We start from the raw sequence: 26,258 nt of genomic DNA on the forward strand, positions 1-26,258 counted from the left end.
TTCTTTCTTTCTTTCTTTCTTTCTTTCTTTCTTTCTTTCTTTCTTTCAAGATTTTATTTATTTATTTGACAGAGAGAGAGAAAGAACACAAGCTGGGAGAACAGCAGGCAGAGAGGGAGAGGAAGAAGCAGGCTCCCTGCTAAGCAGAGAGTCCAACATGGGGCTGGATCCCAGGACCCTGGGATTATGACCTGAGCCGAAGGCAGCAGCTTAACCAACTGAGCCACCCAGGCGCTCTAAAGTTTTTCATTGTTAGTTTAAATAGTTGCAAAAGATGTAATTTCAGGCACACTGTAAATATTGGCATTTTAAGATAAAATGAAATTTGACACTCATTATAATCCATTTAAAAAACTATACAAACATACTCTTCTTTAAAAATTGAAAACAGGGCACCTGGGTGGCTCATATTTAGGAAGATGTGGTGTGTGTGTGTGTGTATATATAAATAGAGTATTATTCAGCCATAAAAAGGAAAGAGATCTTGCCATTTGCAACAACATGGATGGATCTAGAGGGTATAATGCTAAGTGAAATAAGTCAGTCAGAGAAAGACAAACACCATATGATTTCACTCATATGTGGAATTTAAGAAACAAAACAAACGAACAAAGGAAAAAAAAAGAGACAAATCAAAAAGCAGACTCTTAACTATAGAGAACAAAAAAGTTACTGAAGGGGAGGTGGGAAGGGGGAATGGGTGAAACAGGTGAAGGAGATTAAGAGTATACTTAGTTTGATGAGCATGAAGTAATATATAGAATGGCTGAATATTGTACACTTGAAACCAATTTAACACTGTATATTAACTATACCGGAACTAAAATTTAAAAAAGTAGATGGGAATAGAAGATGTTTTGTTGCAGCAGTAACAGTCAATTCTTTGAACTCATCTAGAGGCATATGCTAAAAATTACATAGTGATCTCTCAGCAAAAAATTATTTTTAATGTTCTACTAGATGACAATGCTGAATGCAAAGAACTGGAAGCCACCTGAACTGCAAAAGGCTTTCTCAACATCAACACCATTATTTCATTATTGTCCCTTGCTTTTGTACCCTGGAGGTATTCCCATCCCAGGGCAAAGCATCATATTAAGGGTGAGTGGTTTGTCTAAAACAGCAGAGAATGAAATAATTGAAAACGGTAGAAGGATGACATTGCCAAGGGAGGTGGGAAAGGAGAAACTGTATGTGAGGCAGGTGCCCGATGATTATTTTTTAAAGATTTGCTTCATTTATTTATTTTAGAAAGAGAGAGGGAGAGTGTGCATGAGTAGGGGGAGGGGCAGAGGGAGAGGATCTCAAGCCAACTCCATGCTGAGTGGAGAGGCCGATGTGGGGCTCGATGGCATGACCTTGAGATCATGACCTGAGCTGAAATCAGGAGTCAGCCACTTACCTGACTGAGTCACCCAGGCACCCCCCAAATGATTATTTTTTAAAAGACTGATTTCTACTTACAGATTTAGAAGGTAGAGGATTCAGACAATTACTCTTGGCTTTTAGATAAGGCCTATAAAAGATAAAATGAGATTAATTCTTAGTACAGAAGGATCAGCAAGGCTTGGGAAGTATAGTGATTAAAATTTATTATGATTAGAATTTTAAATCATTGGAATTTCTGTATATAGTAAAATAATTCAAAATTATATGCAATAAAGTCTCCTTATTATCCCTTTCTTAGTCCTGCTATTCTACTTCTCAGTGACCATACCACTCTTACCCATTTTTTTGTGATCCTTTCAGAGATGTCCTATGCATAAATACAGCATTCTTTTTTTTTTTTTTTTAAGATTTTATTTATTTGCGAGAGAGAGAATGAGAGACAGAGAGCATGAGAGGGAGAAGCAGACTCCCCGCCGAGCAGGGAGCCCGATGTGGGACTCGATCCCGGGACTCCAGGATCATGACCTGAGCCAAAGGCAGTCGCTTAACCAACTGAGCCACCCAGGCGCCCATAAATACAGCATTCTAACAAGATTAATGAAATATATGTTTTCTTCATATTTGCATAGTGTTGTTCATCCAAACATCATTCCTTGAACACTGCAATATGCCAGGTACTAGAGATACAATGTCAAGTAAGGTAATTAACAGCTTCTTTGAAAAATGTCCTGTTTTAAGTATCTTCAGATAATGAATATTCAGGGATGAAAAAAAGATTTAATTAAAAAAACAGGAGCACATATGAAATTTAGCCAATGAGCAGAAAATGCAAAAAAGGATAGGAAAGTAGAGGAGAATTAAGAAGGATTCAATCTGCATGGATCAAAAACAATTGCCAGACTAATAGGGACTTTGATCATGACTTGCTGTTAGTTTCCCCCATCTTGAACATAAACCCTGGAGTATTTGTTGAATAAATGAATTAGATTTATTTAATCAAGGAAATAGAGCTGAGTAAAACCCCAAAGTAAAAGGAAACGAAAATAAAGGGTCAAAACTAACTTTGTAAAAATTCACTCCCTCTTCTTTCAGGAGAAAATACATCAATGTTAAGTAAGAGGGACTAATAACACTACAATGGCAAGATGTTGACAAAAGATAAAAGTGAAACAGTCATATTCTGTCCAACTCAAGAGTAAGTGCTAAGAGAATGGCCAAAGAGGACTGTCAGGCTGGAGGATGATGGTGTGCAGCTATGAAGGACTGACTATAACTGGCTCTCCTACTTTAGCAAGGAACAACAGAACCAGGGTCATTCAACTCCTTGACCTTTTCTAGCCTTCACAAGAATCACTTTCCCAGGAAAAAAAGCAGGGATAAGAAAAGTTTCCAGCATTGTAGGTAATACTGTGGACCTTCTCCCCCTTCCTTTAGAGACTGTCACAATAATAGTGCTTAAACTGCTCGGGGTTTTTTTGTCATGTCTGGACCAATATACCCTTTTCTGAGTTATCATAGGATCTCAATGCAGTCTGAGTAGACTCCTAACAAAAGGGCTATGTCTTTTTTTTTTGAGTATGTCCTTTTTAAAAAAATATTGTATTTATTTATTGACAGAGAGAGAGAAAGAGAGCACAAATAGGGGGAGCAGGGGAGGGAGAAGCAGACTCCCTATTGAGTAGGGAGCCTGATATGGGGCTCCATCCCAGGACCCTGGGATCGTGACCTGAGCCAAAGGCAGACGCTTAACCAACTGAGCCACCCAGGCACCCCAAAAGGGCTATGTTTTGAAAGGCTTTAAATTGCTAGTAGCAACAAGGGCAACAAAACTTGCATAATTGTGTGAGACAAACTCACTTGGTATTTTGGCACTTCAGTTTTCCCTTGGCTGCTAGGTACTCCTGGAGCTTTCTCTGCCGCTCTTCTGCAAAATAGGCAGGCAAACAAACAACAGAAATTTAGCTGGAGATTTTAACCAGTGCGTCTATATTCTAAAAGATGGCACTTTTCTATAATAATTTTGGCTTTGGACCATATGCTATAAAGTCCCTAACCCCACAAATTTGCCTCCAAGTTAATGTCTATATCAACAATATCATTTGTATGCCACGTCCTATACTAAGTTCTTCATACTTAAATTACTTTCTTTAATCCACACAACAATCCTATGAGGTATTTTACAGTCTGAAATCTAGAGGGTAAATGATATGACCAAAGTTACCTAGCTAAATGTAGCAAAGCTACGATGTGAAACCAGGTTTATCCAACTCCGGAGTCCTTGCTCACAGCCACCGTTCTCAGCTACAACGTATTATGCTTTGCATGAAGAAATCTGTTACTGGCTCATCTGAGCTGGTGAACCAGCACTGGTCTTTTCTTTAATTTTATTTTTAAATTTTTTTATTTTTTTAAGTAGGCTCCATGCCCAGCGTGGATCCCAACATGAAGTTTGAACTCACGACCCTGAGATCAGGACCTGAGCTGAAATCAAGAGTCCGATGCCTAACTGATTAAGCTACCCAGGCGCCAGTTGGCCTGGTCTTATTGTGGGTTTTTTTTTTTTTTTTTTCCTGACAGGGATGATGATTTTTGCCACAAACCCTTACATGGTTTCCTTTGGGCCTAAGGACAAAATAGGCCAGGTTAGGGGGTTCATGGCAAACATCTATTACATGGTGACTTTCTAAGCAAGGCATGTGAGGGAATGAAAATTCAGTATTTCTGTCTTCAGGAAGTTTCAATCTAGTAGTGAAAATAAAATAAGCACAACAATAATTACAATATAAGGCAAAATCTAGGTATCATAAGAAAGGGTCAAAGAAAGAATTATGGGAGTTCAGAAGTAGGGAATGAGTGAGAGGAATAGGTGTTTGGAAAAGGCTAAAATTCAATAGTGGCAAAAAAAAAAGACAATAGGGGTGCAAAATTACACTTAATTTCATCTAAACCGAGTTGCTGTGTGTTTTGATATCTGGTTCTGATGCATCCCTAGGAGACAGCTTTGAGGATTATACATTTTATGCTATGCCAGGCTATGCCATAGAGAGCACGGGCTGAGAGACCGGGTTAGAATCCCAGCGCTGTGGCTTCTAGCAAGTTAGCAAACCCGCTGCTGCTGAACCTATAAAAATGAAATGCCCATCTTTAAGGACTGTTATGTAAAGCACCTAGGACAGTGCCCAGGACCTAGCGGACAGTCAACGGGTATTATTACTGAAACTATCAAAACACTGTGTGCATTTAGGAGCTGGTGACATCTGAGCTGTATTTTGAAAGGCAGCTAAAGGCTCCACGTACATTTAAGAGATCAGGGAACCCAGGACCCTCAGTTCTCTGTGCAGATTTAACCATCAACTTCCAGCGCCCCCGCCCTGCCCCCTTAGGGTCAGACCCCGCCTCTTGGCAGCTGTCAAAGATCAGACGGCAGCACAGAGGACCACGCCCAGGCTCTGCCTGGAGCCAAATCTGGGTTAGGGAGCGCTTGACTTCCTTCTGGGTATGCGACCTGGGCAAGGGGTATCAGGGTCTCTACCTAAACGAGATGACAATGACATCTCTTTGCAGAGCTGCTGCAGGAATTACGGGGAAGATGCCTGTGAGGCATCTGCCGGCATCTACTTTCCCCTACCCAGGGCCAGACGTCTCACTCAGGGCCAGGGCCTGGGCTCCCGTCAGCGTTCCTTGGACTGGAAACGCCCAGGGGGAGACCGAGGCAGGCACGGGAGCGGACGGGCACCTCCGGCGAAAAGAACTGACTCGGTGGCCTCCCTTCTTCCCCGCCCTTGCTGGAGCGCCTGCAAGACGCAGGGACTCACGGTCATACTTACCGGCGGCTGCCGACGGCCGCGGTGGCACCATGACGTCTCCGCGACAGTTTTTCTTCAAAGCCCGCGCCTGAAGCTACGGCTGGGGCACAACACGTCCGCTCGCTCTCATTGGCTCCTGTGGGTTTGAAACCCGCCAGTAGGAAGCAGGGGAGGGCGGGACAAAAGGAAATAGGCGCCTTCCGGTTGGCTCTGCCCTTCGAGCCCTCCCCGGAGGCCCTTTGATTGGAAGAACGTGCAGCTCCCGGGCATTAAAGGCGGCTGCTGGGACCTGAGACCGCGTCCACCGGAGGGTCAGGCTGGTATCTTTTGAGGACCTGTGCGTGGCCGGTTGTGGAGTCGGTTACGGAAACCCGCTCGGCCGCATAGGCAGGGCCGCCTTACTCCTCTCACACCCTAAGGGTCACAGGAGCTCTGAAAAAATAAGGTAAACCCCAAATCTGATGAATTCGGGGCGCCTCACCAGCATATTAGCGCTACTTGAGAAGGTTCTCACCTTCAATCTAAAAGCTCTAAGTTCTTCGTATTGCAGGATGGCTGCTCTTTTTGTTTTTGACTGAGGTAAAAATATACGTAATAGAAGTTACCATTTTAACCAGTTTTAAGTGTACAGTCCAATGGCATTGAGTACATTCACTATGTTGTACAACCCTCACCCCAATCCAGATCCCGAACTTGTTCATGGACCCAAATAGAAACTCTATCCCCATTAAAGGGGAACTCCCCCTTGCCGCCGCCTCTCACGCCGGGGGAAGCCCCCACTTCACTTTCTATGTGTGATTTTGAAACTCTAGGACCCCCATTTAAGTGGAATTGTCCAGGACTTGTTTTTTTGTAACTGGCCTATTTCACTTAGCATGAAGTCCTCAAGCTTCATCCATGTTGCAGCATGTGGCTGGATTTCCTCCCTTTCTAAGGCTGAATAATATTCCATTGTATGCTTGTACCACCTTTATCCATTCATCTGTGGATGGAAACTTGGATTACTTCCACCTTTTAGCTGTTGTGAATAACGCTGCTATGAACATGGGTGTACAGCCAGCTACCTGTTGGCATCTCTGCTTTCAATTCTTTGGGGTGTTTATAGAGAAGTAGTATTGTTGGATTATATGGTTATTTCTATTTTTAATTTTTGGAGGAAGTGCCATGCTGCTTTCAGGGTGGCTCCTTTTTAATGTATATTTTTTCTTTGACCTTATCAGCTGGGTATATGCCTACCTGAGAAAGGGATGATGGGGGGCACGCCCAGTCTTCCTGAGTCATTAGACACACCCCATTCCTCTTATTTCAGCCTGAAAACGTTTTCCTTCAAAGCTTGCCCCCTGTTTTAACTATTCCCTGGTTTCATGAAGAGGTCTGGGGAATGTTTCTGGTATTCTGCATGTCAGGGTTCCTCTCTCCTGGATGCTAGGGAGGTGGATAGAGAGGGACAGTTATGTCTGGGTCCCTGTTTGCCGCATTTGCTTCACCAGTTGGGTACTCAGCTGGGCAGGAAGCTATTACAGCAGCTCTTCACCTTGGCCTCAAGTGGGGAGTTTAGCAGGGAGCCATACTGGGGTTTCTGGATTTATGCATTTTGACATTTACATTAATTGTATACAAATATGCTTAAAACATGACAATTGATAATTATTTTATATTTATCTAGGACCATGAGTCTTTGTCTAGGACCATGAGTCTTCCTAATGGTTAACACTAGCAGCTGGGCAAGAGCCTTTTTGGTTAATGAATAAGAACAGGGCTCGTTTACAGACAGTTTCAGAAAAGCAAATGGAGTTCTGTTGGTCTGTACAGAATCTTAGTGATTGAATGGGTTTCAGTTTTAGAAATTATCTTGCCTGATCTGCCACCCAGTGCTAGAGTATTCTACAGATCCCATTAGGTATTGCGTCTTTGCAGGCATACTGCTGGTGTCAGGGAATTGCCTTACCTTATTAGAAAGCCCTGATTATTATGAAACTTTCTTTTAAATGAGCTCAAATAAGCCTTTTGCTCATTGGTCCCACTTTGAGCAACATAGGCCAGTTCTGTACCCTTTCCTACATTCTTTGGATAGTTGAGGGACTATTTTGTGGGACACAAAGTGTGGAAAGAAAGCTAGGTAGGTATAACAATTTTCAACTCATCAAACAATGTATCCACAGTAGCTCTCCTTATTGCTTTAATGGCTTCCTATTGCTCTCAGGCTAAAGTCCTACAAGCCCCTGCAGGGCCTGGCCTTTGTCTACTTCTTCACCTTCAGTTCATACTAGTCTTCCCTTGCTCACTGTAGTTTAGTCACACTGCTTTTTTTCTTCATTTCCTTTCCATACTTTTCTTTCTGGGAACTGAACTCTTCTTCCCTTTTTTTCCTAGTTTCCCCTTCTTCTTATTATTACTATAACAGCTTTGTTGAGATATTCATATACCATATAATTCATCCACTTTGAGTGTACAATTCAATTTTAGAACATTTTCATCGGGGCGCCTGGGTGGCTCAGTTGTTAAGCGTCTGCCTTCGGCTCAGGTCATGATCCCAGGGTCCTGGGATCGAGTCCTGCATTGGGCTCCCTGCTCTGCGGGAAGCCTGCTTCTCCCTCTCCCACTCCCCCTGCTTGTGTTCCCTCTCTTGCTGTGTCTCTCTCTATCAAATAAACAAATAAAATCTTAAAAAAAGAGAACATTTTCATCACCCCCTAAAGAAACTGCATACCTATTAGCAGTCACTCCCCATCATTCTTCCCTCTTCCTAGTCCCTGGAAAACACTAGTCTACTTCCTATCTCTATAGATTTGCCTGTTCTAGACATTTCATATACATGGAATTATACAGTATGTGATTTATGATGGGCTTCTTTCATTTAGTATAATATTTTCAAGGCTCATCTTTGTTGTAGCATGTGTCAATACTTCATTCCTTTTTATGACTGGATAACATTCCATTGTACGACTATGCTATATTTTATTTACCCATTCATCAGTTGTTGGACATTTGGGTTGTTTCCACTTTTTGGCTCTTAAGTATAATGCTGCTGTGAACATCCATGTACAAGTTTTTATTGTGGACATATATTTTCAACACTCTTCACCCCTCCACCCCCCAAAAAAGAAAAGTCTAAGACTAGATGGCTTCACTGGTGAATTCTACCAAACATTTAAAGACGAATTAATACCAATCCTTCTCAAACTCTTCCAGAAAATAGATGAGGATGGAACACTTCCAAACTCATTTTATGAGGCCAGCATTACCCTGATACCAAAACCAGACAAGGGCACTACAAGAAAACAAAATTACAGGCCAATATCCCTGATGAACACAGATGCATCCCCCCCCGCCCAAATATTAGCAAACTGATTTCAGCACTACATTAAAAGGATCATACACCATGATCAAGTGAGATTTATTCCAGGGATGCAAGGATGGTTCAGCATCTTCAAATTAATCAATGTGATACACCATAGTAACAAAAAGAAGTATAAAACTCGTATCATCTCAATAGATGCAGAAAAAACATTTGACAAAATTCAGTATCCATTAATGCTAAAAACTTAACAAACTGGGTATAGAGGTAATGTATCTCAACATTATAAAGGCTATAAATGACAAGCCCACAACTAACATCATACTCAGTAGTGAAAAGCTGAAAGCTTTTCCTTTAAGATCAGGAACAAGACAAGGATGCCTACCCTCATCATTTTTATTCAACATTGTATCAGAAGTCCTAGACAGAGCAACTGGGCATAAATAAAAGGCATCCATGTCAGAAAGGAAGAAGTAAAATTGTCTCTATTTGCAGATGACATGGTATTATATATAGAAAACTCTAAAGACTCTAAAAAAAAAAACTGTTAGAAACAATAGATGAATTCAGTGAATTTGCAGCATAAAACATCAATATATATAAATCAGTTTCATTCCTATATACTAACAATGAACTATCAGAAAGATAAAGTAAGAAAACAGTTCCATTTACAATAGCATCAAAAAGAGTAAAATATTTAGGAATAAATTTAACCAAAGAGGTGAAAGATCTCTACACCGAAAACTGAAAGACATTGATGAAAGAGGTAGAAGACACAATAAATGGAAAGATATCCCATGTTCATGAATTGGAAAAATTAATATTGTTAAAATATCCACACCAACCAGAGCAATCTACAGATTCAGTGCAACCCCTGTCAAAATTCCAATGGCATTTTTCACAAAAGTAGAAAAAACAGAAAGACAATCCTAAAATTTGTATGGAATCACAAAAGATTCCAAATAGCCATAACCATCTTGAGAAAGAATAAAGCTGGAGGCATCACATTTTCTGATTTCAGACTACATTACAAAGCTATAGTGATCAAAACAGTATGGTATTGGCATAAAAACAGACACATAGACCAATGCAACAGAATTGAGAGCCCAGAAATAAACCCATGCATACATGGCCCATTAATTTTTAAGAAAGGAGCCAAGAATATACAATGGGGAAAGGACAGTCTTTTATTTTATTTATTTATTTATTTTAGAGAGAGAGCACCAGTGGGGAGAAGCAGAGGGGGAGGGAGAGAGCGAATCTCAAACAGACTCCATGCTGAGCGTGGAGCCTGAGGTGGGGCTCAATCTCACAACCCTGAGATCATGATCTGAGCTAAAACCAAGAGTCGGGTGCTTAACTGACTGAGTCACCCAGGCACCCCTAAATAGGCTTTTTTCCAAAGAAGATATACATAGGGCCAACAGGTACATGAAAAGATGCTTAACATCACTAATCATCAGGGAAATGCAAATCAAAACCACAAGGAGATATCAACCTTACAGTTAGTGTGGCTGTCATCAAAAAGACAAGAGAAAACAAGTGTTGGCAAGGATATGGAGAAAAGGGAATCCTTGTGCAGTGTTGATGGGAATGTAAATTGCTGCAGCCACTATAGAAAACAGTATGGAGGTTCCTCAAAAAACTAAAAATAAACCTACCATATGATCCAGGATTTCCACTTCTAGGCATATATGCAAAGGAAATGAAAACAAGATATCAAAGAGATAATCTGTATTTCCACATTTATTGCAGCATTATTTACAATAGTCAGGATATGGAAACAATCAAAGTGTCCATCAATGGATAAAGTTGTAGGTATTTTAAATAAAACAGGATCACACTGTAAAAATGTTTATAACCTATTCTTTATACTGATTAAATACTGATTCTTTAAACAAAAATATGCACAGCAAATTACAGATGTCACAAAGCTAAAAGGAAGAGCCAGTATATTAAAAATTAGAATCCAGAACAACATAGAAAGAACTGGGGCCAAATTAACAAGAATAAATTTTAGCAGGGATACGTTTAAAGTTTTGAAATTAGATTGAGAACCTGTAAGTATTAATTGCCTACAAACCCTGAATCAACAATGTCACTTGCTTTCAAAGAGCTAATGTCACTTTCTAACAAAACCATGGTATCTAAAATAGGAAGGACAAAATCCCACGTCTAGGCTGTACTGGTTTGACCATATCTTGAGTACTATACTCAGTTGGCAACAATTTTATGAAAGGTATTGACAAACCAACATTGGTCAAGACTCAGGAGGATAATTTTGACAAATGTATATAGTTATAAAACACAATCAAGAATAAATATAGCTACATAAGCATATTTTATATCTACCACAATGAAATTATTGCTATCCCACCTTTTTCCATCACCCCCAAAAGTTCAAATGTAGGTATTTTTAATTGTCAGAGGGGTGACAGTGGGAGGTGGGTTAGGGAAATATTTTTTTGGCTTTTTGTTTTTGTACCTGGGACTTAATGGTGGAACTTTGGCTTTACTCTCCTCAATTTGGAAACTTATATATAAGATTGTAACAAAAGAAATAGACTCCAACAAGTTCAGTGCTAAGACTGTTGAATTTCATCGTGGTGACCTTCTTACTGATTAGGCAGTGGGAGAGTTTGGACTAAAAAGTATACAGAATAACATTTTCAGGCTATTTCTGGAATGATTCAATATTTCACTATTAAAGACTGAGCAGCTATTATACTTTTAAGGTTTTCTTGAATTGGTATTGCTTGCTCAGTGTTCTGTACTTATCTCTTTCTTAAAATATCAAGATACTAACTAGTTTTACTGCAGCCAGACTTGGGTATGGAGACCAAAGGAAAGTTGTGGCAGCTAGAAAGAACCAGGTGAAACAAACAGATCAAACTTTTTCCTTTTTTTCTGTGTTTTTTGTTTTGTTTTTTTTTTGTTGTTGTTGTTGTTTTTCCTGTGGTGCTCTGTATCAGTTAGGCTGAGTTCGGTTGTAAGTAATAGGAAACAAAATGACAATGGCTTAAAACCATAATAATGTTTCGTTCGTTCTTTTTTTTTTTCCTTAAAGTCTGGCAGTAGGTACTTAGTACAACAGTGTCATCATAGATTCTGGTTCTTTTTCTCCTGCCATTCTATCTTCTTTAGCATGTCCTTGCAAATGTTGCAAGGTGGTTACCATAGTTCCAAACTTCACATCCTCATAGAACATGTCTCATGCAGGAAGGATGGAGGAAAAGGACTTTCTTCTATCTTTTATTAGGGTAGAAGATCTTTCCCAGAAGTTGTCCCTGGCAGATTGACATTTCGTTAGACAGGACTTACTCAACATGACTCAGTCATGTGAGGATAGAATGGTCAAGATTGGCTTAGATCAACTGGATTCATTCTTTGGATCAATACATTTCCTTCTGAATGAAATCAGGGTTCTGGGTGCCTGGGTGGCTCAGCTGGTTAAGCGTCTGCCTTTGGCTCAGGTCATGATCCCAGTGTCCTGAGATCAAGCCCTGAGTTGGGCTCCCTGCTCAGTGGGGAGCCTCCTTCTCTCTCTCCTTCTAATCCTCCCCCCCCCATGCTCTCTCTCTCTGTCTCTCTCTCGCTCTGCACTCTCTCTCTCAAATAAATTAAATCTTAAAAAAAAAAAAAAGAAATCAGGGTTCTGTTAGTAAGGAAGATGGGGGGTTTGGCAGTTGAATGGACAACCAACAGTGTTCACCATATGCTTCTCTTCTCTTCTTTATCTGATGTCACTTTAGGATTTTACCTGTTATAAACCTGCTGATGCCTTCCAAATATATCTAGTTCTAACTTCTCCTGAGTTCCAGACACATTATCATCTGCTCATTGTACATCTGCAGTTGGGCATCTTGCCAGTAGCTTGAATTATGTCTAAAATGGTACTTGCCATACTTCATCCTGGAATTGAGAAGAACTCCGTATTTCTACCAAAAATACTGATTAAGACACCACTGCTCACTCATTTTCCAGTACCAGGAAACTGAGAGTCACCTTGGACTACTCCTTCTCCATTATTTCCCATATCTAATTTCAAGGTCCCTTGACTTTAACTTTTTCCAATTCAACGTATCTTGTATCCATGCTTCCCAAATGGATCCATTAGTATTGTTTTTTTAAAAAATTATTAACATATAATATTTGTTTCAGGAGTATAGGTTTGTGATTCATCACTCTTACATAATACACAGCGCTCACCACAAACGTACTCTCCCCAATGTCCATCACCCAGCCACCCCATCCCTCCCACCCCCCTCCACTTCAGCAACCCTGAGTTTGTTTCCTGAGATTAAGTCTCTTATGGTTTGTCTCCCTCTCTGGTTTCATCTTGTTTCATTTTTTCCTTTCTTCCCCTATGATCCTCTGCCTTGTTTCTCAAATTCCACATATCAGTGAGATCATATGATAGTTGTCTTTCTCTGACTGACTTATTTCGTTTAGCATGATACCCTCTAGTTCCATCCATGTCATTGCAAATGGCAAGATTTCATTTTTTTGATGGCTGCATAATATTCCATTGTATATATATACCACATCCTCTTTATCCATTCATCTGTCGATGGACATCTGGGCTCTTTTTTTTTTTTTTAAGATTTTATTTATTTATTTGACAGAGTGTGAGAGAGCACAAGCAGGGGGAGCAGGAGAAGGAGAGGGAGAAGCAGGCTCCCTGCTGAGCAGGGAGCCCAATGTGGGGCTCGATCCCAGGACCCTGGGATCATGACCTGAGCTGAAGGCAGACACTTAACCATCTGAGCCACGCAGGTGCCCCAGACATCTGGGCTCTTTCCATAGTTTGGCTATTGTGGACATTGCTGCTATAAACATTGGGGTGCAGGTGCCCCTTCAGATTACTACATTTGTATCTTTGGGGTAAATACCCAGTAGTGCAATTGCTGGGTTGTAGGGTAGCTCTATTTTCAACTTTTTGAGGAACTTCCATACTGTTTTCCAGAGTGGCAGCACCAGCCTGCATCCCACCAACAGTGTAGGAGGGTTCCCCTTTCTCTGCATCCTCGCCAGTATCTGTCATTTCCTGACTTGTCAGTTTAGCCATTCTGACTGGTGTGAGATGGTATCTCATTGTGGTTTTGATTTGTATTTCCCTGATGCCGAGTGATGTTGAGCACTTTTTCATGTGTCTGTTGGCCATTTGGATGTCTTCTTTGCAGAAATGTCTGTTCATGTCTTCTGTCCATTTCTTGATTGGATTATTTGTTCCTTGGGTGTGGAGTTTAATAAGTTCTTTATAAATTTTGGATACCAGCCCTTTATCTGATATGTCATTTGCAAATATCTTCTCCCATTCTGTCGGTTGTCTTTTGGTTTTGTTGACTGTTTCCTTTGCTGTGATGAAGTCCCAATAGTTCATTTTTGCCCTTGCTTCCCTTGCCTTTGATGATGTGTCTAGGAAGAAGTTGCTGTGGCTGAGGTCGAAGAGGTTGCTACCTGTGTTCTCCTCAAGGATTTTGATGGATTCCTGTCTCACATTTAGGTCTTTCATCCATTTTGAGTCTATTTTTGTGTATGATTAAGGAAATGGTCCAGTTTCATTCTTCTGCATGTGGCTGTCCAGTTTTCTCAACACCATTTGTTGAAGAGACTGTCGTGTTCCCATTGGATATTCCTTCCTGCTTTGTTGAAGATTAGTTGACCATATCCATATCTGAGTTCTCTATTCTGTTCCATTGATCTATGTGTCTGTTTTTGTGCCAGTACCCCATATTGTCTTGATGATTACAGCTTTGTAATAGAGCTTGAAGTCTGGAATTGTGATGCCACTAGCTTTGGTTTTCTTTTTCAACATTCCTCTGGCTATTTGGGGTCTTTTCTGGTTCCATACACATTTTAGGATTATTTGTTCCATTTCTGTGAAAAAAAGTTAATAGTATTTTGATAGGGATTGCATTGAATGTGTAGATTGCTTTAGGTAGCATAGACATTTAACAATATTTTTTCTTCCAATCCATGAACATGGAACATTTTTCCATTTCTTTGTGTCTTCCTCAATTTCTTTCATGAGTATTCTATAGTTTTCTGAGTACAGATTCTTTGCCTCTTTGGTTAGATTTATTCCTAGGTATCTTATGGTTTTGGGTGCAATTGTAAATGGGATCGACTCCTTAATTTCTCTTTCTTCTGTCTCGTTGTTGGTTTACGGATCCATTAGTTTTTAATGTGGTTCTGTATTTGTGAGTTTGTATGGCTATAAACACAAGTGTTGTACATGTGCAATGTAAGCTTTACGTGAACCTGGGAACATTATCATTCTTTTTTTTTTTTTTAAAGATTTATTTATTTTTATTTTGGAGAGAGAGAGAGGGAGAGAGAAAATCTCAAAGCAAGACTCCCTGCTGAGCAGGGTGCCCGCTGTGGGGCCTAAACTCACGACTCTGAGATCATGACCTGAGGCGAAATCAAGAGTCAGATCCTTAACCAACTGAGCCACCCAGGCATCCCTCATTCTTAATACCACTTGTGGTGCATACTGGCAAGCTAACAACGGGGAGAGAAAAACTGTAAAACCTTGGTTTGGTTTTGTAAAGTAACACTAATTACAGTTATTTATGTGAAGTTTTATCATTTGTTCCTAATTACCATGCATTAAAATAATGATTAAAACAATAAATGTGTGTTAGATTTACTTTTTTTGGTAAGTTTTATTCAATTATGACTTATAATAATAATGTATCAGTGCTTATTGTTGATAGTAATATAACACTGTAGTTTGATCACAACTTTTAGAACCTAGAAGGAATGTTGCTTACATTCCAGAAAAGAACGTTTAGATTTACAGTTGTCTCATGGTTACCAAAATTAAGTTTATCCCATTTTAGCTAGTAAGACTTGATAGCAGGTGAAATTGAATGACACAAGAATGCTAAAGCAAGTTTAAAAGTAGAGGAATGAAAGATTGATTAATTATCAGCACAAAGTATTAATATAAATTTATTATCACAATTATAGGTCTTCCAGGTACTACAAAAAGCAGGACTTGACCAAAGTGCCTTAGTATAACTAAATCAAACTCATTTAGCCTAAAAAACACTCTTTCCTATTGTTAAGGATGACTGGTCACACTCAGAGAATGCAAGGAATTGCCATAAATATAATAATATAATTATCTTAAAAATATATTTATAAATATATATGTATACATAAATAATAATAAATATTTATGCTTAGCTTTCTTGAGGCTCAGTATTTTCATTCAAGAATTATTTTATTAAACTGACCTCATTGCTTAGCATAAAATACTGTTGAGGCAGGAAGGATATAAGTATCATCCCCTCCATTTTGAAGATGATCAAACTGGCCCCAGAAACTTACAGTATTTGATTAAGGGTCCATCAGCAACTTAAAAGCAAGCAGTTGGAATAAAATCCTGGGCCTATGGCTTCTCATTTCATCTGCTGTTGTGGATATTTAGTTTTCTAATGCCTCAGTTACTTAACCCATCTGTAATATGGGTAGAATCTTTATGGTAGCCATAGTCAGTAGCCCCGGTTCTCCCAAGATTATTATGAAGAATAATAATTAAACTGATTGGTAGTTTGCAAAGTATAGGGTGTTCTTTAAATAACAAACAACATCATATGTTAGTGTTGGTTCCATTAGACCTTGCTCACTCTCTTACAAAGAGAGTAAACATTCATTTGGAATTACAAAGGCTCAGCACATGCTCAGAGAGTGACTAAGAGTAAAGGATTTGACTCCTCCATGTACATAGTACATATGGACTGTCAACACTTCACAAGTAAGTAGACTCCAGAGTCAAGGCTGGGTTTCCAGTATCTGAAAGTCAGTGATAGAGGGTTGCCCTCTTGCCATGTGCACCAGTTTTCGTTCCTGTGTGGCAATGAACAACTTTGGCTGGGCAACTGATGTGAAATAGTTCTTAGTACCATGGCGTTCCCAGAAGAAGAGAAGGTTGGTCTCATCTCTGATGGTTTTGGGTGTCTCAGGCATCTCCTATGATAAGGAGAACAGAGATATGTTAAAGAGCAAGATTCTAGACAAAGAACTGAAGTGCAATCCCTTGACATTTGGCCTTTTTGAGAAATATAGCACTTTAGGACTCTGACTATAATATGATGATATAGATTCTTCATTCACTTGTTCATTCAGCAAGCATTTATTACATGCCTATTAGATGTATGGCCCAGTCTACACATAATAGTTAATTTCCTTACTTAACTGGAGAGAAATCCAGATTAGTCATGGATTGCCAATGACAGTAGTGTCTCACTATATTGTGGCAGGAAGAGTAAAAACATTGTTCTTGTCCTGCAAAAGGCATTTTGCATAAAATCTGAGCACTCCAATTGAGACCTCTAAACATTTGACCGCTAAGCATGCAGATCATATCTTTGAGAAAATAATTTATCCTTAGAGATATTTGTCTCCATATTTAAGCCAACAATTAAAAGTTTAATCCCCTCCACCCCACACACACACTTCCAGGTATATCAGCAGCTGATTCCTTTCAGTACAATTTTTGACAATTGTGATCTCTTTAGGCTGTACTATACTTGCGAGTATGAATAGAATAACAATACTTTCATGGAAAAGCGAAATTCACATTTCAACTTGAGATGCTTCTTCTGTGTTCTTTTTAATCTAAACCAACTAATTATCCTTTTGAGGTTTCCTTGGGGTTTTCAATGTCAACAAGGAATTTAACTTCCCAAACCCATTCCTCTCCTAGTTTTTTCCCATCTCAGTAAATATATTTTCTCCCCTCCCTCCTGTTGGTTCTATCTCTGAAATATAACCAGTTCTGTCTGCTTATTTCTATCTGCCTCACCACCCCCACTCTCCTGACTATTATTATTACCTCCTAATTAGGTTCTGTGCTTTCTCCATTGTCTTCCTGCTGATCTATTCTCCATTTTAGAAAATATAAGTGAAGTCAGGACAATTCCTTGTTTGAAACCCTTTAATGGCTTTTCATTGTACCTCAAATGAAACCCAAATGCAAGGCTCTGCAAACACTAGCCTCTGCTTATCTTTCCTCCTTCTCACAGTGCCCCAGTTTTAGAGTGTTCTTTTGATTTCTGAAGCTGGCCTTTAAACTCTTGAAGCTCTAGGTCCTAGATGCACTCAGATCCCTCTCTTTGGAATGCTCACCCTCACCTGCTGTCTTGCGTCATACTCCTTCCTATCAGCAGATCCCATCTCACAGGGAGCTCTGCTCTTGCCACTCTATGTAAAGGGCACTCTCCCATTTTTCTCTATCTCAGCACCTTGTTTATTTGCTTTACAGCATCTTGTACTTTTTGCTGGTGGTTTGGCTTGTCTACTGTCTGTGTCCCCAAGAAGACCAAGTTCTATGAGGCTAAGGACTTTGGTTCACCATGGTCTACATAGCTGTTGGCACTATGTTTGAAAAAGAGAAGGCTCTCAATAAATAATGCCTGTTGAATGAATTCATGAATGAAGCTACTGCCCTAGTCTTACAGACATCACTTTTACTTCATTTGATCCGGGTACAGGAATACATGCACCTACAAAAATCCTGGTTGGAGTTGGGGGTTTGCATTATACATTTACTAAATAAGAATCACCTACTTATCAGGGGAGTAAACATCTAAAGCTATAGTGGGCGTGTGTATGTCTGTATGTTTGAGGGGGAGGTGGTAGTGGAGATGGGGCTGGGATGAAGGATAATGCTGGCACCAATGAAGAGAGAGAAGCAATGGAGTCAAAAGGCCAGAGTTTGAGTCTTGGCTCCCAGTTTTTTGTTTTGAGCCCATTGGCAGGTGATTAACACTCTCTGCTCCTAGTTGGCTTATTTGAGTTTCTTGGAGTCAGGCCCCATTGTCCTAATGCCTACCATCCCATAGGTCAGATGGTAAATGTTAGTAAGGTTCAAGATGGATGGAATAAATGGATGCCCTGGGATGGGAGGTGGCTAGGGTCAGGCGGGGTATGAAAAAAGAAGGAAGAAGGCAATTTACCTTTTATTCACTCTTGCCACCTCCATTTTACTTTCTCATAGATTCTGCCTAGAAGTGTCTCTGGGAATAGGTGAGAAGTAGCATGTGGGGGTAGGTGGGCAGGTGGAAACTGTGGTAGGAAGAGAAGAGGATTGTGCTACCCCGCTAGGGGTATCTGCCTATTGGAATTATTCACAAACATATGGGTTGTAAATGAAGGTAAATTGGAGACTGAGAACGACTGACCTTTAGCAATACAGGTTCATCTTCATTTTGGGCACTCACAAATAGTCTAGTTTTTGAGATTCTTAGAGTCACAGGAAGTTTAGAATCTTTTGATGTATAAGCCCCCATGTCAAATTTCACTGGCAAAGAGAAAAGCCAAAAAAAAAGTAAATATGTTGTATTTGAATGAAATCAAGTTTTATGTAGATTGTGTGTGTGTGTGTGTATGTGTGTGTGTGTTTGTAGTTAAGTCTCCAACTATGGTGTAAACACCAGAATGGAATTCCATACATCTTTGTATCCTTCACAATGTCTGCCATATTTACTAGGCAGGTAATACTTGGTTAATGTCTTTAGAATTTTCTATGTTGAATGAATGCTTGGGGGCTATTTGTTGAATGTCTTGTAATTACATTAATGGGATAAGACCCTTCAACTTGTGAGCTCATGAGTTCACAATAACCTAAAATGGAAGGGTTTAGGGAAGCTGATATACTCATGTTGCTAGTGATAGTGAAAAGTAGTTGTTTTCCTTAGAGAACAATGCTTAATAAGAACTGTATAATTATTTATCCCTAGGAACCCAGGAGTTCCATTTTTGGGGTATGATCCAAAGAAATAACCTCATAGGGAAAAAATTATATATACAAACTCTATTGCAAAATAGAGTTACTTAGAGCAAACCCAAAGGACCAGCAAAGCAACATGATTGAATATTCTAGTGCCATTAAACATGGCAAATATATATGCTATTTCAATATGTGGGGAAATTATGTGACATAATATTAAGTAGGAAAATACAGCACAAATAATTTGTAAATGTCATGGAGTGGAAAGCATGTTATCCGAAGTATGTCCAATCAGAAAGAGCCCTGTTTGCAAAGTAGCCTCTTTGGAGTTCTGAAACTAATTTTGTATACTGGAGTCATGTCCTGAAGCTAAAATATATATACCATAGAAATTAGATTTATGTGACAAAATTTCTTGGACGCTAAATTTCATCCTCCAGAACATATTCTCAGCTTATTGGATGTTTTGCTTCACAGCTATGTTATCAAAGATAAGATTCTTTCTAGTCTGGTGTTATTTGTAAGTTTGAACAGTAAGCTTTCTAATGGAGAGTGATTGCTCTTTATTGGCTTCTTGGGTAAATTTGGGTAAGTCATTTAATATTTCTGAGAGTCAGTTTCCTCATCTTTAAAACCAAGGATGAGAATATCTGAGAGAACCAAAGGAAATACTTCATCAGAAAGCTTTATACTCAGTGCTCTCAAAGATAGGAAACTTCTCTCTTGTGGAGCTTCCTGATTTGGCTGAAGCTCCTGCCCTTGCCCTGAATTTTACTGGGGGTGTTGTGCTTCATCCTATTCTAGAAGAATTGTACAAAGCTAGGAATCTAGAGAGGTTTATATTTTGAAAGCAGAAAGTTTGAAAGAAATACAAAAATAAGAGGAGAGGAGGATGACAGAGCTGTCCACTTACCTGCATCTTCCAGATTCTGCAATGCAGCAGCCATGAGGTAATTTCCCCCTGTTTGTTGAATTATACTTTGATTGAGGTTGTCATTCAGGATGAATTGGGATTTGATGATCCTCATATAGTTGTATTTTTCATTGCTATGGAAGTTGTATGCTACTGATCTGGGCTTCATGATTTCTAAAACCATTATCATAAGCTCAGATTAATGTCTATGTATAAACAGAGATGCTATATCTGCTCTAATACAAGCATCAAAAGTAGCTATGGAAGGAACATTAGGAATATTTTAATCCAGGTGAAGAAACTGAGAGAGAAGAGAAGTCACCCAGTCAGCAGAAGCGGTTTCTAGGATTATCCGCATGGTTGCTTATTTCTTTTTAAACTTCAATTCCTCAGACAGTAATTTTTTTAAAAAGAGATTATTTGTTAAATATTTCATTTTGGTTGTTTGGAGGTTTCTAAGAAAATAGGAAGACTGCTAGCATTCACTATCTACATTTTTCAAATGAATACACTGAAAAAAATGAATATATTAAGACCATATATGTCACTGAGGATGCAGGTCTAAATGTCTACTCTGCTTTCTGGACAGTGGTATATATCAACAGCTTCACAAATCCTCGTGTTTCTGAGTAATTTTATGTCTAGGAATCTATTCTAAGGAAATAGTGATAAAAATGAAGATATATGGATGTTATTGATATGGATGTTCATTATTATATTACTTATAATATTGAAAAACTGGTACCCTAGAATGCCCTTGATATATTGCTAAGTGAAAAAAGCTGAATATAAAATTGTATATAGTATAATCCTAATAATGTTTGTTTATATGTGTGTATGTACATGAAAAAGACTTTAAGTTGCTGATTGACCCTTAATCAAATACTTAAGTATTTTCTCTAGTCTTGGCAGTGGCAAAACTCTTAGTGTTTTTATTTTCTTTTTTATTTTCTTGTATCTTCCTATTTTCTAGGTGAATGTGTATTAGTGTTTACCTGTTACCTTAAAAAGCTTTTACTTAAAAAATATTTGGTTTATGTTTCATGTAGAGGCTTATACAGTAGCAGCATGGGAGAATAATCCTGACTGTTAAAATCAGAACTGAATTTGGTTTAAAGCTCTCCCACTTACACACTATGTGACTTATGTAACTGAGCTTAGTTTCCTCCTATGTAAAATGAGAATGTAAGATTGTTGTGAAGTGTAGAGATAATGTAGCCATTAATAAACTAGTAGTGTTGGTAGTATTAACAAAGGTAGTAGTAGGAGGAGGAGGAGGAGGATGAAGAGTAACGACAATACCTAACATTTATTGGGTATTTATTACTAGGCATTATTCTAGTCCAGGAGCTTACAAGTATTGACTCATTTAATCTTCACAACAAGTGGGGACTCTGATTATCTCCATTTTACAGTAGAGGAAACTGAAGCACAGAAAGGTTAAGTAACTTATCCAAAGGGGCATAGTTATTATCTGGAGGAATATAGGTTATAAGTAGTCACCCGCTAACAGTATATAACTGCTTTCTGCCATAAGGATAAAAGTCACATGACCTTTACAGTATGGCCACAAAATGAGCCCATGAGGAAGTATTCTGTAGACTCAGGCCACTGCTCCTCTCTCCACACCGGAGAAGGATAAAAATTAATTTTCCTTCCTTACAGTTACTAGACTGATGCCTGGTTGCCCTCTTGTTACTCTGATTCTAGGTTTTATTTTCTCCTGTGCTCTGTTGTCTCCATTTGCTTAAAAATGGAAAACTAAGGTATTATTTACACTTGACCTCTTACCTTCTTCTGCATCATTGGTAATGGCTTCCAGGTCATCATCAGTGATGAATTGATTTAAACTCAACCGTCTCTTCTTCAGAACCTTCCCGTTGGCTGCCACCACCACCACATTCTCCTTGAAGGTAAGCTGAGATGTCTTTGAGGTTTCAGAGGTACTCAGAGACATGCAGTGCTCATGAAGTGGGTCATAGCTCACATCATAGAAGGATTTCTAGGAGGAAGGAAAATGGAAACTAAGGGACTGCATATGGTCATAGAATGAGATCCCTTTCAGTAGAAGTTTTATCCAATAGATTTAGTGAGAAGGATCTCTATTTCATCAATATTCTCTTCCCCATTCCCTCTCTTCTCCTCCATCCCCCCATCTTTCCCTCTCTCCCTCCCACCTTTCCCTTGGAAAATCTGTTGAGCATGGAGAATGTCATCCACTATTAGTGTAAAGAGGCAGTTGGTCTCACTTATGATGAAGAAATGTATGTGTCTGAACCTCTAGTGAGGGCGAAACAAAAGCTTCTAGGATTCAAGCTTTTGCTGTTTTCTCCTGGTAGAGAAAATACTGTGTAAGAATAGCAATCCTATATGTGGAATTTAAGAAACAAGGCAGAGGATCATAGGGGAAGAGAGGAAAAATGAAACAAGACAAAACCAGAAAGGGAGACAATCCATAAGAGACTCTTAATCTTAGGAAACAAACTGAGGGTGGGGGAGGGGGATGGAAGGATGGGGTCACTGGGTGATGGACATTGGGGAGGGTATATGTTGTAATGAACACTGGGTATTATATAAGACTGATGAATCACAGAACTGTACCCCTGAAACAAATAATATATTATATATTAATAAAAAAAAAGAATAGCAATCCCATAAGAATTACAGTCATTTGCTTACCTGATTCAGAGAGAGATGGTCAATTTCAGAACTGTATTCTTCATTTTCACTGTCAAACAAGATAATGAGAGTGTAATTCTGTTTGTTATATAACTGCAGTCACTGGGCAACGTATTTTAATGACCACATTAGCTTTGGGTAACACACACACAGTCATTACTGTCATCTTTGAAAATTAAGGACTTCTATACATATACATACATATATGCAGTAATTTGTGCCTCACTAATTTGGAATTAGTAAGCATCAGGACAGGTCTTGAACTTTACCTGTGCTTTATCTCTAAAAATGGGGCTTGGCTAACAAATTGAAGAGTTGTAGTTGAATTTCGGGGAAAAATGTTAACCTCCTCAAGAGAGAAATGCTTTTGAAGCACCTCATTTTATTTATTTATTTATTTATTAAAGATTTTATGTATTTATTTGACAGAGAGACACAGCGAGAGAGAGAACACAAGCAGGGGTAGTGGGAGAGGGAGAATCAGGCTTCCCGAGGAGCAGGGAGACCGATGTAGGGCTCAATCCCAGGACCCTGGGATCATGACCTGAGCCGAAGGCAGACGCTTAACAACTGAGCCACCCAGGCGTCCCTGAAGCACCTCATTTTAATTTTAAGCAAATCCGTCATGTGTTGTACATTGCTTCCATGTATTCACTAAAACAGATTTAATAATTTATACTTGGGAACTATCCAGCAACATTTTGATAGCCTAGTTTCTGTTAGTATATATTGATAGGTAATGGGAATACCGTGTTTGTTTAAACTATCCTATAATTTTTAATTTTATTCATTTACCCTTCTCTTATGTCTGAATGAGGTTTGACTGTGTATGTGCATTCACATGCTCAAATTGCTGTGGAGCCATTACCTCTTCCAGATTGAGATCCAGAAGTTTTCCTGAGAATGGTTTCTCTCTCTGACAGTCCATTAAAACCCATTATGGTATCAGAGCACGTGAACCTGACTGAGGCTGTGTCTAAGTAGATGTTGAAATTCACTAGGACTCAGGAGACTACAGAAATAATTTTTCTAAAATGGCTGTCTCCCTGTCAGTGTCCTCTCTGTGTAACATGCTAGATGCTTACTTTTTCTGGATCTTTGCTGAACCTGCCCTGACTTCAGAGGTAGGACACATCTCTATACCTCTGCCAGTCTGGCTCCATGCTCGTTACTCTAACTCCTAGATAGATTCTAATGTACCTTGATCCCCTCATTAAATCGCAAGAGATAGAATTGATTTCCTACCTGTAACAGTTCTTCAGGTCTTCAAAAAGGTCAGGAACTTTGGCCATCTTGACTTCTGCAACAGAGAACACTGGTGGCTGTCAGCCTAGCCAGCCACTGAACCAAATGCCGGCAAAGGGAATCACCTCAGCTTTGCTCTTCTTGAGAAGCTTAATGAATGACTTAGCCCATACTCAGCATTTTCCCCATTCTTCTTTTCACTCCCTTGAATTATTTGCATATGTATCTGCCTCCTCTCCTAGATTGTAGACTTCTTTTAGAACTTTGGTATTCCTTATGTGCCCAACCCAATGCATTGTACACAGTAGGCATTCAATGAAAGCTTGGATAAATTAAAGAAAAACCCCCACAAGAATGAGGTATTTGCCTTATATAGATGTAAGAGAGAGACAAATTTGGAAATTTCTAGTGTTCTCCTAATAGTTTTAATAGTAGAGACTCCCTCCAAGGGAAGGCTTGGCTGCAACCAACAGTGCCCTCATATGAAACCAGTTCTTCTGTCCCTCAGTTCCCCATCAGTAGAAAGAATTATTTTCTGAAATCTGACTGTGATTCTAACTCACACACCAAACCAGGGACAGACAAGAAAGGAAGGAAGAGGCTTGTACTTCCAAGAAGGCAGTTTGAGAGACAACGGCCAAGGAGAAAAGCAAGATATATTTTAAAAGTCAAAGATGTGATAAGGACAATACCTTTGCTGGCTCAGGCGCTAATGAAATGACTCCCTCTCTGTCTGCAGACTTGGCCCTAGTCAGGCTACTTCGCCTTTTGTCTTCTTGGGGTAGGCGTGGTCTGTGTGCGTCACGGGGAATTTACAGGGAAGAATTGTATTTTTCTTTGTTCCTTTAACCGGAAACTCGCCAAATAATGACAGATTACATACTTGATAATAGTGTTGTTTGCAAAGATTCCAGGAATTTCTAACTTGGTTCATTTGTTTATGGGTTTGCTCTAAACAATTATAAACATGTAGTCTTAGAAAAAGGGAAGAAGGGCAGGAAATGTAACTTTCTAAAAACATATGGTAGGGAGGAAGGGAGAACTCCTAAAATCAGAATTCTAGATGGCTGGAGTTGGAGAGGAGCTTAGGAACTGTAGTTTGTGTTTTAGCTTAATTTGTTTTTTGTACCCCGGGGGCTGAGTATGAATTGATGGAATGCTTGGCAGCCCCTGGCAAATAAGGGTTAGCTGTGAGGGAAGATGATCCATCTTTTCTGAAGAGGGACATTTGTTGAATAGGCATAAATCACTCTGAGTATGGGGAGACAACCTCCTGGTTAGGGCCCGGTAGGGGAGAGAGAAGTGATAATCCTCTTACTCCTCTGAATACTGTTAACCCAGTTCCTACAGAAGTGACAGGGCTTTAGGAGAGAGCTCCCTGCCCTGGCCATGTTACAGCAAAGTGGCCCTCTATCAGGGCCCAAAGGGAAGTCTGGTCTTTTCTAGAATAAACCTAAGGTGTGTGAGGATAGCTGTAGACTCAAGGAAATATGGGCAAAGCCCTGGCCAAAATCTGGTAGCTGGATTTGAGAATAGAGGTTAAGGGAAGGGGAGGGACTCTTACATATGACACTACATCAGTGTTGCCTGGCTGTTATTATCAAAGACTTTTTTTTGGTATCCTGAGGCTGGCCCAGTTCAGGTGGTAGAATATCAGACTCTTGGCAGATAAATGTTGAAGGTTTCCTGTTTGGAGTTTAGCCATGTAAATTTTAAATGAAGAAAACGGATGGAAAAAGAGGGTAGAGGAGGGGAACAAAAAGGTAAAGAGAGAAAGATGAGGCATGGCAATGTAACATGGTATAAAAAGGCAAGACCATTCAGAACTGGGAGTGAAGTGACTTGTGTGAGTTGGGTAAAGTATTTTCTCTAGTCTTGTTTAATGGTAAGTAATGGGTTTGGTTAGATGATCATTAAGGTCTATCCTAAGTGCAAAATCTCTGATTCTGATTCTATTGCCGGTCCAGATCCTCCTGGTCATAGACCTGGTCACAATAGTTACAAACAAGAGCCACAGAAATAATGTATCCTAGATGTAGACAGTGTAAATTTAGGACCAGATTGGGGCATATCTTGGGTGTCTCAGGATGGATCCTTGTTTGAATGGTGATGGTAGCCAATTCTCTATGCCCGTGGTTCTCCTTCAGGCAACACAGATATTAATCCTGGTTATTCCTTCTGCCT

General features: G+C 39.5%; 2 protein-coding genes across 3 annotated transcripts in view; both read right to left on the reverse strand.

Annotated features, from left to right (window-relative positions):
- Window positions 1-5,288, reverse strand: part of CKAP2L (cytoskeleton associated protein 2 like) — a 27,718-nt gene extending 22,430 nt beyond the window's left edge. The window contains exons 1-3 of the mRNA XM_032410483.1: window positions 5,217-5,288; window positions 3,247-3,313; window positions 1,465-1,516 (exon numbers count right to left, since the gene is read on the reverse strand). Of these exons, the coding sequence (XP_032266374.1) occupies window positions 1,465-1,516; window positions 3,247-3,313; window positions 5,217-5,247 (150 nt within the window). The 5' untranslated portion in view covers window positions 5,248-5,288. The remainder of the gene's footprint in view (window positions 1-1,464; window positions 1,517-3,246; window positions 3,314-5,216) is intronic.
- Window positions 5,289-15,745: 10,457 nt separating this feature from the next.
- Window positions 15,746-24,846, reverse strand: IL1A (interleukin 1 alpha). Of its 2 annotated transcripts, XM_032410484.1 has the most exons (7): window positions 24,767-24,846; window positions 24,075-24,129; window positions 22,830-22,878; window positions 21,942-22,152; window positions 20,151-20,324; window positions 18,690-18,808; window positions 15,746-16,476 (listed from the first exon to the last, which is right to left on the reverse strand). In XM_032410484.1, exons 2-7 carry the CDS (start codon window positions 24,119-24,121, stop codon window positions 16,279-16,281), a joined length of 798 nt encoding a protein of 265 aa, XP_032266375.1. In that variant the 5' UTR covers window positions 24,122-24,129; window positions 24,767-24,846; the 3' UTR covers window positions 15,746-16,278. The 2 variants fall into 2 exon arrangements, with proteins under 2 accessions (XP_032266375.1, XP_032266376.1); XM_032410485.1 differs by lacking the exon at window positions 18,690-18,808 and having other exon boundaries at window positions 16,384-16,476; window positions 24,767-24,806.
- Between the last annotated feature and the right edge of the window lie 1,412 nt (window positions 24,847-26,258).

This window comes from Phoca vitulina, unplaced genomic scaffold (assembly GCF_004348235.1).
Source record: "Phoca vitulina isolate PV1807 unplaced genomic scaffold, GSC_HSeal_1.0 scaffold12, whole genome shotgun sequence".
NCBI classification, from domain to species: domain Eukaryota; kingdom Metazoa; phylum Chordata; class Mammalia; order Carnivora; family Phocidae; genus Phoca; species Phoca vitulina.